Source organism: Lycium ferocissimum, chromosome 5, assembly GCF_029784015.1.
Source record: "Lycium ferocissimum isolate CSIRO_LF1 chromosome 5, AGI_CSIRO_Lferr_CH_V1, whole genome shotgun sequence".
NCBI lineage: Eukaryota > Viridiplantae > Streptophyta > Magnoliopsida > Solanales > Solanaceae > Lycium > Lycium ferocissimum.
Window position 1 is genome coordinate 66,953,236 of NC_081346.1, and position 16,545 is coordinate 66,969,780.

The 16,545-nt window shown below is 32.9% G+C and overlaps 1 protein-coding gene across 1 annotated transcript; it reads left to right on the plus strand.

Annotated features, from left to right (window-relative positions):
* The first annotated feature begins 129 nt into the window (after positions 1–129).
* Positions 130–768, plus strand: LOC132057958 (protein RKD1-like). The gene is made up of 2 exons (XM_059450533.1): positions 130–462; positions 661–768. The coding sequence occupies exons 1-2, from the start codon at positions 130–132 to the stop codon at positions 766–768; spliced, it is 441 nt and encodes a 146-aa protein (XP_059306516.1).
* The last annotated feature ends 15,777 nt before the right edge of the window (positions 769–16,545 follow it).

Consider the following 16,545-nt stretch of genomic DNA (forward strand, 5'->3'; position numbering starts at 1 on the left):
TGTTTTGAATAACTATTTATATACACTAGTAGTATTTGTTCTAAATAAGTTAGCTAATGTGTTATAATGTTAAGGGTGCAGGAGAGTTATGCTATGACGAAATTGAAAGGGATTTAGAATGTGAGTGAAATGAGCGGTGAATTTGGATTAAGTACCCAATTACTCGGGAGAACTGAGAACCAGGAATTGTTGTTATGTGACAAAAATCAAGAAAAGATAATGACTAATGATCGTGTTGAGGAAATTATAACGGAAAAAGGGAAGCAAAGAGAGGAGATTAACAGTTCAAAAATGTTGTCTCGAGATACAATTTCAAAGTACTTTTACATGCCAATAACTCAAGCAGCCAAGGAACTTAATATTGGGGTGACATTTTTGAAGAAAAGATGTAGGGATTTGGGAATTCGAAGGTGGCCACATAGGAAGTTGATGAGTCTTCAAACACTAATCAAGAATGTTAAGGTTCACTCTCTCTATATACACATCTTCGGTACACTCTTGTTTCAATTGCATATAATATTATGGTGATGGCAAAAAAATTCACCTTTTAGTTTATGTAACAATATTATATTTTCTTAATATTTCGTTTAGAAAAAGAACGTTAAGATTCATTCTCTATATAAACATGTTACCCTTGTTTCGGTTATGTAATATTTGCAGGAATTGAAGAGGGGGGAAGGAAATGGTATGGAGAAAAAGTGGAAGGATGTGATAAATTTATTAGAGGAAGAGAAGAAGAAGATGGAAGAAATTCCGCATGGAACTTGAGGAGAAAACAAAGAGATTAAGGCAAGCTTGTTTCAAGGCTAACTTCAAGAGGAGAAAGCTTATGGGTATGGCAGAATTGCAGGCTTCTTTTGGTACTTATTGCAACAAAAGAGTCCAGTCGCAGACAATAATGCTGCTATTGGTTATGGCCATAGAGAGGAAAATGATGATGATGAAGTCATTAAGTCTCTTCTTGCTGACTGTTTCACTTCCAGTAGCCCAACCTTGCATGACTGAACTTTTCTTTTATGTGTTTTTATCTTGAAATGCAGTTCCTTTCCGAATCTTGTGTAAAATGTTTCGTGCACCGCAAATTTTTTTTTTCATGCATGCGAAGTTTGTTTTCCTCATTTCTATAAAAAGTAATTTTATTTTCTTAACTTTTAATTATTCTTTCCAACTTAATGAAAACACAAGTCCAAAACAGTCCCTAACCAACAACACATCCAAAACAGTCCCTAACCGACAACATAACAATGTTCGGAATTCTTGCAAACGTTTACGAACATACTAAGCCAACCACATGCGATTTTTTATACATCATTTCATGTCTTCTTTTCATATAATTTCAGTAAGTTATGACCAGATATCCACACGACAAGTACAACATCAATTCATACGCAACTACGCTATGACAAAGTCTTATGTTTCCAAGAACAACTCTCCCTTTAAAAATCCTTGAAGGAAAACTAACTTGCTTCCATAGATGACTAAAACGTGGCTGCTACATAGAATTAATTGAGCAAGCTTGCTGGACGTTTTCCCTTGCTTCCAATAGATCCTAGAAAATAAAAATCAATTTTCTTCCAACATTTGAAATTGGCCGTGAGCTGCCATGGTTGTTGGTGATAAAAGTTTCAATGAATTTGTATCATACATATTGCTTTGGTCAATTTCATAAGAAGAAGTTGCTGCACGTGGTTGGGTTCCGTATATGGTATGTTGTTGAATATAAAAAGTTGCTGTGCAATCAACATCACGCTGTTTCTTAAAAATATGGAGTCATATTGCTCTTAGGAATGATAAAAGGTGGCTGAGTTGCTTCAGAAACTTTACTAACTTTTCAAAGTGCAGTAATAATAAAACTTCCTTTTCCTTTCTTTATTTGGATTGTGGAACCCACCACTAGTATTTATAAATTACCAAATCATTCTTATGTTTGCCACCAGATCCATACTTATATATAAGTCATTTGTTCCTTTTGTTAACATGGTCACTGTGGGAAAATGTGCCCTTACCAATTATCCACTTAATCTTTAAATAAATCCTTTTTTTTTTTTCTTTTCCACTAACTCTAATCTCGTTTTGTACCCCTTTAAATCTATTGCTTATACGTTGTCTCAATCTGAAATTTAATCCCCATTGTTACCTTTTAATTAGTGGGTTGTGGGACAAACATACACTTTATTTTGTTAATAATAAAAGAGACTTGGCCATGAATTAGCCATCAACACATATACAATCATAATGAGTCATAAGTTGTTGATTGCGATTCCCATCGTGTAATACCATAATTAAGAGATTAGTCTTCCACTAATATTCCACTAACACTCTTAATTATTGACATGTTTCCACTAACATTCTTAATTAATCAATTACTCAAATAATTAATTATGGGCTTGTCCTATTACTCCCAAATAAAATCATTGTCCAAAATAATCTTTTTACTCAACCATTTTATTTTATTTAAAAATTTTCCATTCCGTCACATACTATATTTTCCCACTTACACCTTATATGTGTGCAAATAATATTTCTCTGATACATTAAATACATATATTCTAAAAGTTTACTCACAATTAAATAACCGAATCACCCGTTATCGCAAGTTATAGACACCAAAATTAGACCACAAAAAGGGTGTTCTAGGGATATTAGGCCTAAAAGTGCTAAACGACCAAATGGGTCGTTACAATAACAATAAAAACTATAGGCAAAAATACCCATTTTTTTAGCAGAACCCCTAACAATGGTTCCATAAAAGGAAACACTGCAATATAAAATGAAATAGAAATTTTGCCACATTTTGCTATTACTCCCACTACACGACACCAGAAAGATATAAAATTTCAATAACAAATAAGTGAATGATCTCACAACTTTTTGGTTATTCCTTGTAGCACGATCCTTTCAAATTCTCACTGCACTCACAACTGATATCTAGACTCAACCACGATTGTCAACTTCAAATATTTTATCAGGCAAACATATGGAAAAAAAACCCATGTGTCAAATGGGCATAAAAACAACAGGAATAAGAATAAAAACAAATGGGTACCTCAAAAAACTCGAATTTGCAGAGAAAGAACGTTTTTGAAGAAGAAATTAGTAAGAAAAAATTGGGTTAAAGAGGAAAAAGGGGAGAGAATATAGAGAGAAGAGAAGAGAAGTGAGAGGAGACGTTTGAAAAATAGGGAAACGGGTAGGGATTTGGTTGGGTTTATTAGAAGTTTTTGATGTTTTAATTTTTATCCTAAGTTGTTAAATATTCTAATTCAGCCCCATTTAAACCTAATTAATCTTGTGAAATAAAAGAAATAAGAACATAAAATGAAATCCCTTATCCTTCATTCCACTCTCAGATGTCTCTTTTAGCTCATTTTCCCGACTTTTACCTATTAGACACTCCAACTTCACTCAATATGGGTCTATTAAACACAAATGACTAATCAGTAAACAAAAGTGTAGTGGGTGAACTTCACAAGCTATGATATGGTAGAAATGGATTTTGAAAAAAGAAAAAAAGAAATACTGCTTTTCATTAAAACTAAAAAATTGTTGTTAAAAGACCGCCGCCGGGGCATCTATCGTCGCCGGTCATCTTCTTCCCCCCCACCCACCTCATTTCTTTCGTTTCTCAAAACCCTAATCTCAGAGTTCTCCCATTTCAAATATGTCAAATATCTTTTAGATTGCTTTGCTTTTTTATACTTATTACTTATAATTTTCAAGTTAGCAACTGTCTCCCACGTTGAAATAGCAGCACAGTAAAAAACCAATACAGTTCCAAGAAAGAGAAAAGACATCGAATTGCATGAACAACCATCCAAAAAGATGGAAGGATATTTTTCTCTTTTTCTTATCTCATTTAAAATAAAGCTCTTGCCTCAGAGATGGAAATTTGCTACAAACAGAAAATTTAAACATAAGGCCTCATCTGAAATTTGATAACAGGAAAGTGGCAAATACCAAACACACATCCTTTAATTAGAAAGAAAAAAAACACTAAATATTTATGTTCAGGGAGTAACAATGAAACCTGCTACAAAAAATACTTGTTGTGGAACAAGCACCCAATATCAAAACGAGTAGACCTGCTATCGAAAGGCAAATAAATATGTCGCTCTTCCCGGGTAGTGAAGTAGACTAATATTCTCCTGAATAATTTGCTCCTGATCTTCAACGGCTTCCTCATTGACTTGTTGCTCAATATTAGCTTCAAATTCATGGGCTACGTCCTCGTCCTCAACATCAAGGACAGCTTCAAAATCAGCATCTACAATATGGTCCAGATTTGCTATGTCATCGTCGACAACTGCATCATCAGAAACCAATGAATATCAGGGCTCCAAAGAGGCTCTGGAAAAAACCGCCCGTCATATGGATGACCCTGGGTTAATCCTTCAATGTATTCAATTACTTCTTCTACGGTCACAAAGGCGAAGATATTGAGCATACCATAAACACGTGTTTCAGTGGGTTTAGAAGTGAACAAGTGCTACAAGAAAACAAAAATATGAATTAGATTAAAAAAAGTAAAAAACATAAACTCTTCCATATGAATGTTTTTAAAAAAAAAACTGACACGAAACATTCAGTAGGCTCATGTAGAGGTGAACAAGTGTTACAAGAAAAACAGAAAGATTAAAAACAAAAAAAAAAAAAAAAAAATAAATCTATAAAAGATGAATGCTACAAGAAAATAGAAAGATTAAAAATAGCAAAAAAAAAAAAAAAAAAAAAATAAAAGATGAATACTACAAGAAAACAGAAAGATTAAAAAAAAAATCTAAAAGATGAATGCTAAAAGAAAACAGAAAGATTAAAAACAACAAATAAAATCTAAAAGATGAATGCTATAAGACAACAGAAAGATTAAAAAAAAAAAAAAAATCTATAAGATGAATGCTAAAAGAAAACAGAAAGATTAAAAACAACAAAAAAAAATAAACTGTGAAAGATGAATGCTAAAAGAAAAGGGAAAAGAGTTCAAAACACACTCTAACTTTGGCCGAAATTGCTATAACACACTCCAACTTTGTGGGGGTCCTACGACCCCCCTAAATTACTTTAAAGTGGAATTATTAGATCCCTAGGTGCTGAGGTGGCAAAGAGATTGTATGTCACTCTCTCAAAGAGAGTGAGAGAAGAAACGAAAATGTTTAAAATTTATTTTATAAGCAGTTTTTAGAAATATCTATTTTTCTTTTTTTCATTTTAATTTTCATATGTTTCTCTTCATCCCATTTGTTGGGTTTCTCAACCACCATTAACAAACGAAGCATTGATGCTCTTCAACAAGTTTTCTTTCAAGGAACTCAACCTATGAGTTTTCAACAGATTAATAGCCATTGGATAATCGAAAATCCGCCGAGCACTGCCATCTCTCTCTTCAACTCCGGCGACCCCTTTGTTTCTTTGATTTCATCTCCTCTTTGTCCCTCGAAACCCAAAAGATAAAATCAAACAAAATTCGGAGTCCCCAATCGGGTTGATGGCCGAAAATGTGAATTTGGTTTTTTAAATGATTTGGGTTTTCTATTAATTTGAATTTCTCAACAGAGTTTCTGCTAATTTAGTCTAAAAGGGAGTTTTTGAGATGTTTTTGTTGGATTTTAATATAAGATCCTCTACGTAGTAAAGGTTTAAATTGAGAGGTTGGGTGTTAATGGTAGAAGAAGGTATAGAAAGGGTAGAGAAATAAAGAAGAAGTAGGGAAAATTCTGAAGAAAAAAAAAAATTTAATCGTTAATACAATGTCAGGCGCGTGTATTTCACCCCTGGACATGAATTTGGTTTCGATTTTTTAAGGAGGTATTAATTTCACTTTAAAATGTTCCGGGGGGGTCATAGGACCCCTGCAAAATTGAAGTGTGTTATTGCAATTTCAGCAAAAGTTGAAGTGTGTGTTGAACTCTTTTCCCAAAAGAAAATAGAAAGATCAAAAACAGTAAAAAAAATAAACTGTAAAAGATGAATGCTACAAGAAAATAGAAAGATTAAAAACAACAAAAAATATAAACTGTAAAAGATGATTTTTTTTTCTTTTTTAAAAGCATACGTAGTAGAGGTGTAGTAGAGATGAACAAGTGTACTGAATTTCATGACCAGAAATTGACATTGATATATTTTCCTTACCTCGACCAACTGACCCCATGATAGCTGTTGCTAAAGCTGAGAAAGTAGAGAGACTCAAATATTGATAGCTGCTGCTAAAGCGAGAAAGTAGGGAGACTCAAATATTTTTGGAATGGATAGTAATTTTTTATTACTACTTATTAATAGGAGCCGTTTAGGACCCTAATGGCCCTTTAGCAGGGGCCTACTCCGGTTCAAAGCCTTTAGGATTTGCTACCAAGAAGTCCCTCTGCAGTATCGCCTTACCGTGCGATCTGCCCCAAGTTATGGTATCAGAGCAATGTTACAGGAGTAGTAATAGGTGATTTAAGTTCAACACACTTTTCTTAATGAATATCATTAGGAGTAAAAATACTATTAAAAATAGTAAAAAGGAGGAATATGACATGCCTCAGCATCATATTCCTCATTGACTTGTTGCTCAATATCAGCTTCAAATTCATGGGCTACGTCCTCGTCCTCGAGATCATGGACAGCTTCAAAATCAGCATCTACAAGATAGTCTAGATTTGCTATGTCATCGTTGACAACTGGGTCATCCGAAAACCAATGAATATCAGGGCTCCTAAGAGGATGACCCTGAGTCAATACTTCAATGTATTCAATTACTTCTTCTACGGTCACAAAGGCGAAGATATTTAGCATACCATAAACACGTGTTTCAGTGGGTTTAGAAGTGAACAACTACTACAAGAAAACAAAAATATGAATAAGATTAAAAACAGTAAAAAAAACTCTTACATATGAATGTTTTTTTTTTAAAAAAAGCAAAACGAAACATTCAGTAGGTTCATGTAGAGGTGAACAAGTGCTACAAGAAAACAGAAAGATTAAAAACAAGAGAGGTTCAAAAAAGGTCAAAGATGAATGCTACAAGAAAACAGAAAGATTAAAAATAGCAAAAAAAAAAAAAACTATAAAAGATGAATGCTACAAGAAAACAGAAAGATTAAAAATAGCAAAAAAAATAATCTCTAAAAGATGAATGCTAAAAGAAAACAGAAAGATTAAAAACAAAAAAAAAACTCGAGAAAAAGGTAATGCTAAAAATGTTTTTTTAAAAAAAAAAACTAAAACGAAAACAAAAAAAAAAAACAAAAAAAAAAACTATAAAAGATGAATGCTACAAGAAAACAAAAAGATTAAAAGCAGCAAAAAAAATAAACTGTAAAAGATGAATGCTACAAGAAAACAAAAAGATTAAAAGCAGCAAAAAAATAAACTCTAAAAGATGAATGCTACAAGAAAACAGAAAGATTAAAAACAACAAAACATAAATAAACTATAAAAGATGAATATTTTTATTTAAAAAAAGCATACGTAGTAGAAGTGTAGTAGAGGTGAACAAGTGTAATGAATTTCATGACCAGAAATTGACATTGAGATATTTTTCTTACCTCGACAAACTGACCCCATGATAGGCTAGCTAAAGTTGAGAAAGTAGAGAGACTCAAATATTGATAGCTGCTGCTAAAGAAAGAAAGTGGGAAGCTCAAATATTTTTGGAATGGATAGTAATTTTTTTTTACTACTTATTTATAGGGGCCGTGTAGGACCCTAATGGGCCTTTAGCAGGGACCTACTCCGGTCCAAAGCCTTTAGGGTTTGCTACCACGAAGACCCTCTGCAGTATCGCCTTACCGTGCGATCCGCCCCTAGTTATGGTATCAGAGCCATGGTACAAGAGTAGTAATAGGTGATATAAGTTCAACACACTTTTCTTAATGAATATCATTAGGAGTAAGATTACTATTAAAAATAGTAAAAAGGAGGAATATGATATGCCTCAAAGATCATCTTCACAATTGACTTGTTGCTCAATATCAGCTTCAAATTCATGGTCTACGTCCTCGTCCTCGAGATCAAGAACAACTTCAAAATGAACATCCACAATATGGTCAAGATTTGTTATGTCATCGTCGACAACTGGGTCATCCGAAAACCAATGAATATCAGGGCTCCTAGGAGGATCTTGAAAAAACCGCTCGTCATGAGGATGACCCTGGGTTAATCCTTCAATGTATTCAATTACTTTTTCTACGGTCACAAAGGCGAAGATAATTAGCATACCATAAACACGTGTTTCAGTGGGTTTAGAAGCGAACAAGAGCTACAAGAAAACAAAAATAAGAATTAGATTAAAAATAGTAAAAAACTTAAACTCTTACATATGAATGTTTTTAAAAAAAAAACTGAAACGAAACATTCCGTAGGTTCAAGTAGAGGTGAACAAGTGCTACAAGAAAATATAAAGATTAAAAACAGAAAAAAAAAATGTCAAAGATGAATGCTCCAAGAAAATAGAAAGATTAAAAACAAGAAAAAAAAAAAATAAACTATCAAAGATGAATGCTAGAGAAACGAAAACTTAATTAAAAAAAAATAGAAAGATTAAAAAAAAAACAAAAAAAAAATAAAAAAAAAACTAAAAGATGAATGCAAAAAGAAAACAAAAAAATTAAAAAAAAAAAAAAATTCGAAAAGATGAATGCTAAAAGAAAACAAAAGATTAAAAACAAAAAAAAAAAAAAACTATAAAAGATGAATGCTACAAGAAAACAAAAAGATTAAAAAAAAAAAAAAAAAAAAAAAAAAAAAAAAAACTATAAAAGATGAATGCTAAAAGAAAACAAAAAGATTAAAAGCAGCAAAAAAAATAAACTATAAAAGATGAATGCTACAAGAAAACAGAAAGATTAAAAACAAAGAAAAATAAATAAACTGTAAAAGATGAATATTTTTTTTTAAAAAAAAGCATACGTAGTAGAGGTGTAGTAGAGGTGAACAAGTGTAATGAATTTCATGACCAGAAATTGACATTGAGATATTTTTCTTACCTCGACAAACTGACCCCATGATAGCTGCTGCTAAAGTTGAGAAAGTAGAGAGACTCAAATATTGATAGCTGCTACTAAAGAAAGAAAGTGGGAAGCTCAAATATTTTCGGAATGGATAGTAATTTTTTTTTACTACTTATTTATAGGGGCCGTGTAGGACCCTAATGGGCCTTTAGCAGGGACCTACTCCGGTCCAAAGCCTTTAGGGTTTGCTACCACGAAGACCCTCTGCAGTATCGCCTTACCGTGCGATCCGCCCCTAGTTATGGTGTCAGAGCCATGTTACAGGAGTAGTAAAAGGTGATATAACTTCAACACACTTTTCTTAATGAATATCATTAGGAGTAAGATTACTATTAAAAATAGTAAAAAGAGGAATATGATATGCCTCAGCATCATATTCACAATTGACTTGTTGCTCAATATCAGCTTCAAATTCATGGGCTACGTCCTCGTCCTCGAGATCATGGACAGCTTCAAAATCAGCATCTACAATATGGTCTAGATTTGCTATGTCATCATCGACAATTGGGTCTTCAGAAAACCAATGAATATCAGGGCTCCTAGGAGGATCTTGAAAAAATCACTCGTCATGAGGATGACCCTGGGTTAATCCTTCAATATATTCAATTACTTTTTCTACTGTCACAAAGGCGAAGATAATTAGCATACCATAAACACGTGTTTCAGTGGGTTTAGAAGCGAACAAGAGCTACAAGAAAACAAAAATAAGAATTAGATTAAAAATAGTAAAAAACTTAAACTCTTACATATGAATGTTTTTAAAAAAAAAAAAAAAAAAAACGAAACATTCCGTAGGTTCAAGTAGAGGTGAACAAGTGCTACAAGAAAATATAAAGATTAAAAACAGCAAAAAAAATAAAATGTCAAAGATGAATGCTCCAAGAAAATAGAAAGATTAAATACAGCAAAAAAAATAAACTATCAAAGATGAATGCTGCAAGAAAATAGAAAGATTAAAAACAGCAAAAAGAAATAAAGTCTAAAAGATGAATGCTGAAAGAAAACAGAAAGATTAAAAAAAAAAAAACTCGAGAAGATGAATGCTAAAAGAAAACAGAAAGATTAAAAAAAAAAAAAAAAATAAACTATAAAAGATGAATGATAAAAGAAAACAAAAAGATTAAAAGCAGCAAAAAAAATAAACTGTAAAAGATGAATGCTACAAGAAAACAGAAGGACTAAAAACAAAGAAAAATAAATAAACTGTAAAAGATGAATATTTTTTTTTTAAAAAAAAGCATACGTCGTAAAGGTGTAGTAGAGGTGAACAAGTGTAATGAATTTCATGACCAGAAACTAACATTGTTTCTTACCTCGACAATCTGACCCCATGATAGCTCAACAAAAAAAAATACTATAAAAGACGAAAGCTAAAGTTGAGAAAGTCGAGAGACTCAAATATTGATAGCTGCTGCTAAAGAAATAAAGTGGGAAGCTCAAATATTTTCGTAATGCACAGTAATTTTTTTTTTTTACTACTTATTTATAGGGGCCGTGTAGGACCCTAATGGGCCTTTTGCAGGGACGTACTCCGGTCCAAAGCCTTTAGGGTTTGCTACCACGAAGACCCTGCGAATCGCCTTACCGTGCGATCCGCCCCTAGTTATGGTGTCGAGCCATGTTACGGGAGTAGTAAAAGGTGATATAAATTCAATACACTTTTCTTAATGAATATCATTAGGAGTAAGATTACTATTAAAAATAGTAAAAAGTGTAATATGATATGCCTCAACATCGTATTCACAATTGACTTGTTGCTCAATATCAGCTTCAAATTCATGGGCTACGTCCTCGTCTTCGAGATCATGGTCAGCTTCAAAATCAGCATCTACAATATTGTCTAGATTTGCTATGTCATCATCGACAATTGGGTCTTCAGAAAACCAATGAATATCGGGGCTCCTAGGAGGATCTTGAAAAAATCACTCGTCATGAGGATGACCACAGGTTAATCCTTCAATATATTCAATTACTTTTTCTCTTTGTCACAAAGGCGAAGATAATTAGCATACCATAAACACGTGTTTCGGTGGGTTTAGAAGCGAACAAGAGCTACAAGAAAACAAAAATAAGAATTAGATTAAAAATAATAAAAAACTTAAACTCTTACATATGAATGTTTTTAAAAAAAAAAAAAAAAAACTGAAACGAAACATTCCGTAGGTTCAAGTAGAGGTGAACAAGTGCTACAAGAAAATATAAAGATTAAAAACAGCAAAAAAAAAAAAAATGTCAAAGATGAATGCTCCAAGAAAATAGAAAGATTAAAAACAACAAAAAAAATAAACTATCAAAGATGAATGCTGCAAGAAAATAGAAAGATTAAAAACAGCAAAAAGAAATAAAGTCTAAAAGATGAATGCTGAAAGAAAACAGAAAGATTAAAAAAAAAAACTCGAGAAGGTGAATGCTAAAAGAAAACAGAAAGATTAAAAACAACAACAAAAAAAAACTATAAAAGATGAACGTTACAAGAAAACAAAAAGATTAAAAGCAGCAAAAAAAATAAACTGTAAAAGATGAATGCTACAAGAAAACAGAAGGACTAAAAACAAAGAAAAATAAATAAACTGTAAAAGATGAATATTTTTATTTAAAAAAAGCATACGTAGTAGAGGTGTAGTTGAGGTGAACAAGTGTAATGAATTTCATGACCAGAAATTAACATTGAGATATTTTTCTTACCTCGACAATCTGACCCCATGATAGCTGCAGCTAAAGTTGAGAAAGTAGAGAGACTCAAATATTGATAGCTGCTGCTAAAGAAAGAAAGTGGGAAGCTCAAATATTTTCGGAATGGATAGTAATTTTTTTTACTACTTATTTATAGGGGCCGTGTAGGACCCTAATGGGCCTTTAGCAGGGACCTACTCCGGTCCAAAGCCTTTAGGGTTTGCTACCACGAAGACCCTCTGCAGTATCGCCTTACCGTGCGATCCGCCCCTAGTTATGGTGTCAGAGCCATGTTACAGGAGTAGTAAAAGGTGATATAAATTCAATACACTTTTCTTAATGAATATCATTAGGAGTAAGATTACTATTAAAAATAGTAAAAAGAGGAATATGATATGCCTCAGCATCATATTCACAATTGACTTGTTGCTCAATATCAGCTTCAAATTCATGGGCTACGTCCTCGTCCTCGAGATCATGGACATCTTCGAAATCAGCATCTACAATATTGTCTAGATTTTCTATGTCATCATCGACAATTGGGTCTTTAGAAAACCGATGAATATCAGGGCTCCTAGGAGGATCTTAAAAAAATCACTCGTCATGAGGATGACCCTGGGTTAATCCTTCAATATATTCAATTACTTTTTCTACTGTCACAAAGGCGAAGATAATTAGCATACCATAAACACGTGTTTCAGTGGGTTTAGAAGCGAACAAGAGCTACAAGAAAACAAAAATAAGAATTAGATTAAAAATAATAAAACACTTAAACTCTTACATATGAATGTTTTTTTAAAAAAAAACTGAAACGAAACATTCCGTAGGTTCAAGTAGAGGTGAACAAGTGCTACAAGAAAATATAAAGATTAAAAACAGCAAAAAAAATAAAATGTCAAAGATGAATGCTCCAAGAAAATAGAAAGATTAAAAACAACAAAAAAAAAATAAACTATCAAAGATGAATGCTTTTTGAAGAAAATAGAAAGATTAAAAATGAATGCTACAAGAAAAGAAAAGATTAAAAAAAAAAAAAAACTCTAAAAGATGAATGCTGAAAGAAAACAGAAAGATTAAAAAAAAAAACTCGAGAAGATGAATGCTAAAAGAAAACAGAAAGATTAAAAACAAAAAAAAAAAAACTATAAAAGATGAATGCTACAAGAAAACAAAAAGATTAAAAGCAGCAAAAAAAAAAAAAAATAAAAGATGAATGCTACAAGAAAACAAAAAGATTAAAAGCAGCAAAAAAAATAAACTGTAAAAGATGAATGCTACAAGAAAATGAGGTTAAGATTAAAAACAAAGAAAATTAAAATAAACTATAAAAGATGAATATTTTTTTTAAAAAAAGCATACGTAGTAGAAGGTGTAGTAAAGGTGAACAAGTGTAATGAATTTCATGATTTAATCTATCATATAAAATAGATGTATCTTTTCCTAAATCTTTATAAAATAATTAAATATAATTCAAACTTCCAAGAAGCTGAGTTTTATCAGTAATAATATCAGGAAATTTAGAAGCAAATTCAATACTTCTATGGATAGGAATAATTTTCCCTTTTTCAATATTGTGACCCAAAAATCTTACTTTTGTTTGAAAAAGAGACATTTTTGGTTTGGATATAACCAATCCATTTTGAATAACCTTCTTGAATATATCAAGATGTTTAAAATGCATTTCTATAGTATTTGAAAATACTAAGATATCATCAATATAAACAATAATAAAATTGCTATAAGGCCTAAAAATATCAATCATACTATTTTGAAATTCTGAAGGGGCATTTTTTAATCCAAATGGCATAACATTCTATTCGAATTGCCCTACAGGGACATTAAAAGCAGTTTTGTATTTATCTTCTTCAGCAATTTGAATTTACCAATACCCTGATTTTAAATCAAACTTTGAAAATATAATAGCATTAAGAAGTCTATCCAATAAATCTTTTTTATTTGGAATAGGATATCTCCATTTCAAAACTCTATTAAGGGATTTATAATTTATAACTAATCTAGAAACTCCTCGTTCCTGTTTAGCATGTTTATTAACATAAAAAGCAGTGCACGACCATGAAGACTTAGAAGGCCTATTCTTACCAATACTTTTATCAAATTATATTAAATTATTATGATTAAATAATTTAATAATATAAAAAAATATTATAATTAGTTATTATTAATGAAAAGATGTATATACAAATTAAACACGTATTATATATCTATCAGCTAATAAAAAAACCCATAAATTATGGACCAAATCCCATACCGCAATACCAAACCGCCCCTTAATACATAGACGTGCTGGGCGAGTCGGGTCAATTAAGCAAACCCGAAAGCCCACTATACCTCTAACTAAGGTCAATGATGAACTAACCATGGTTACTTCTCTTTCTCGTTTCATTTCAAAGATCTGCTCAATCCATAGGGTATTTATTTGAAAAAGAATTGAAAATTAGTCAAATATGTAATTAGTTTGTGCTGGTATTTTATTTATTTTGTTTTGCTTATGTGAAGTTTGTTTCCATCAATTAGGGCTCAGTTTCAGCTACATGAATTGGTGCATTTTGAAGTTTGTTTATTCATAAATTCTAATTTTGATCTTTGTAATATCTGACTAAGCACATTTAATCTTCAATTAATAGAAAATTTCACTTTTGATCCCTTTGCATGTGAATATTCACAAATTTACTGTAATTATGTCACGACCCAATTTGACATAAGTCATGCGGGCACTTTCCTTCCCCACCTCGATAAGCGAACCCTCAACCCAACGATAAGTAAAGACATGAATAAATAATCGAGCAAGCGGAAAAGAATAAATACGTAAGTATCACAATATATTATATAATAGAAATAGTGTGGAATAAGAAAAATACCCCCAGGGTCTAGTCTAAGTCATACAAGAGCATCTAAAAGGAATAAATACAAGTTTGGAATAATATAATAATACATCAATCTGTCTATGTCTCATAGTAGAAATACAACATAATAAATAGAGAAGTCTTCAAGGCAGCGAACGACCGTGCTCGCCCTGGAAACTCGATGCTAATGCTGAAGGCGACTATCAGCCACGTGAGATGGAAGCAGACCCAACCTGATACTTTGCATTCATAAAGGAATGCAGCAAGTGCGAGTCGTCGAGCCTGAAACAACGATGCTTGGTAGGTATCATCGGCCGACTAAGCATAGCTAACACAATTCAGACAATAAAGCAAGATAGGCAGAAAAACCAACAAGCATAAGGCAAACATAATCGAAGCCAAGTACACGTCATCGCCTAAGTAGAGCATCTAATCCCAAATGTGTCAAGCCTTAACATATCAAATTCGAATCCAACATCACAAGTACAACACCAAATCATCTCAAAGTAAGCCATGATGCAATGCAATGCAATAATGTATGGATGCAATGCAATGCAATAATGTATGGATGCAATGCAATACAATGCAAATGCTGTGTACATATACTCCGGATGGAAATATCGACATCTCGGGTAGCACAACCCAAGGTGACTCACGAAGTCTAAGTACCACTCGTCCCGAATCTTTTCCTAATAGACAGACGAGACCCCGGATCTTTTCCCACGGGAGGTTCTCACCGGCATCACCCCGGGGGACCCGCGGAGTCCATGCGCTCACTCAATCCACGATTCTGGAACTAACATCGGATATCAAACTCTCACATCACTCTCATTTTAAAACCTAGCCCAGCTCATCACAATGTTTCATCAAGTACCAACAGTGTCTCAATAGTATATCATGAAAAATGAAAGTGCGTGCAATGCATGTATCAACATCAATAATCATGCTCAATATCACAAGTACCAACAATGGGTACGCCAACAATATATCAGTATCACAAGTACTAACAGTGGGTATGCCAACAATATCATAATCAAGATGGAACAACATATTCCAATATCTACTAACAACACGTGGCATCAAGTCAACACAATGAACAATCAAATCACAACACAACGGGGTGGCTAGCCCCAGTCACGCAACAGGGCCCAACTTAAGACAATATCCAACCCAACTTCATACCCGAAGGTTTGCATGCTTTCTCCGACAATATAATCTAAATATATGCTTCGCTATACGAAGTCTCACCAAGGTAAGCCATAACTTACCTGGATGGCCGAACAGCAAACACCGACAATCACTCTTTCGCCTTCCCCTTCCGCTGAGCCTCAAGATCAATAAAGTCTAGGCGTACTTGAAATCTAGATTCGAAATCATGAAGAACGATACTAATATTGCAATCAATCAATTTCGGTCAAAACCAACCCTAGAATTTAGGAAAACGGGGCCCACAAGGTCAAAACGGGAAATTCAGGGGTAAAACGTCAAATTAAGCACTAGGTGATCACAACCCAACAACTAATTGCTAAATTAACTCAAAGATTCCCCCAATTTCGAGATTCAAGCAAAACTCCCAATTTTGGGTATACACTCTAAATCTTTGATTCAAGAATTCAACACTAATAATGGAAGATATATGATTAACAATCTTAGATTCATCAAAATCTAGCATAACTCCATCAATTTCATCATTAATAAGTCTAGATAGCAAAACCACCACAACCTATTTTAATCTTCCATTATTAAGGCTAACAAGAAAAGAGGAATCCTTAAGATGATTAGGAGAACTTATCACTAGGAATCTCCACCAAAATTCTCCAAGAACAGTTCCCAAGAGCTTTATTTCGTAATGGTAATAAATGATACACTAAGGGATTTTAGCACTTCATTAAATATACTCACTGCCCGTCACCCGCTTTGGCGATGCTGTGACTGTTCCAACGGTCCCTTGACCGCTTCAGCGGTCAAGCCCAATTGGCTTGGACTGGCTCCAGTGGCAGGGTGACCACTCCAGCAGTACC

What these genes read in the sequence shown, in the direction of transcription:
- LOC132057958 (XM_059450533.1), top strand. Translation starts at nt 130, where the DNA reads ATGAGCGGTGAATTTGGATTAAGTACCCAATTACTCGGGAGAACTGAG. An exon ending in CACTAATCAAGAATGTTAAG is followed by an intron (nt 463 to 660) that starts GTTCACTCTCTC and finishes TAATATTTGCAG; the next exon opens with GAATTGAAGAGGGGGGAAGG.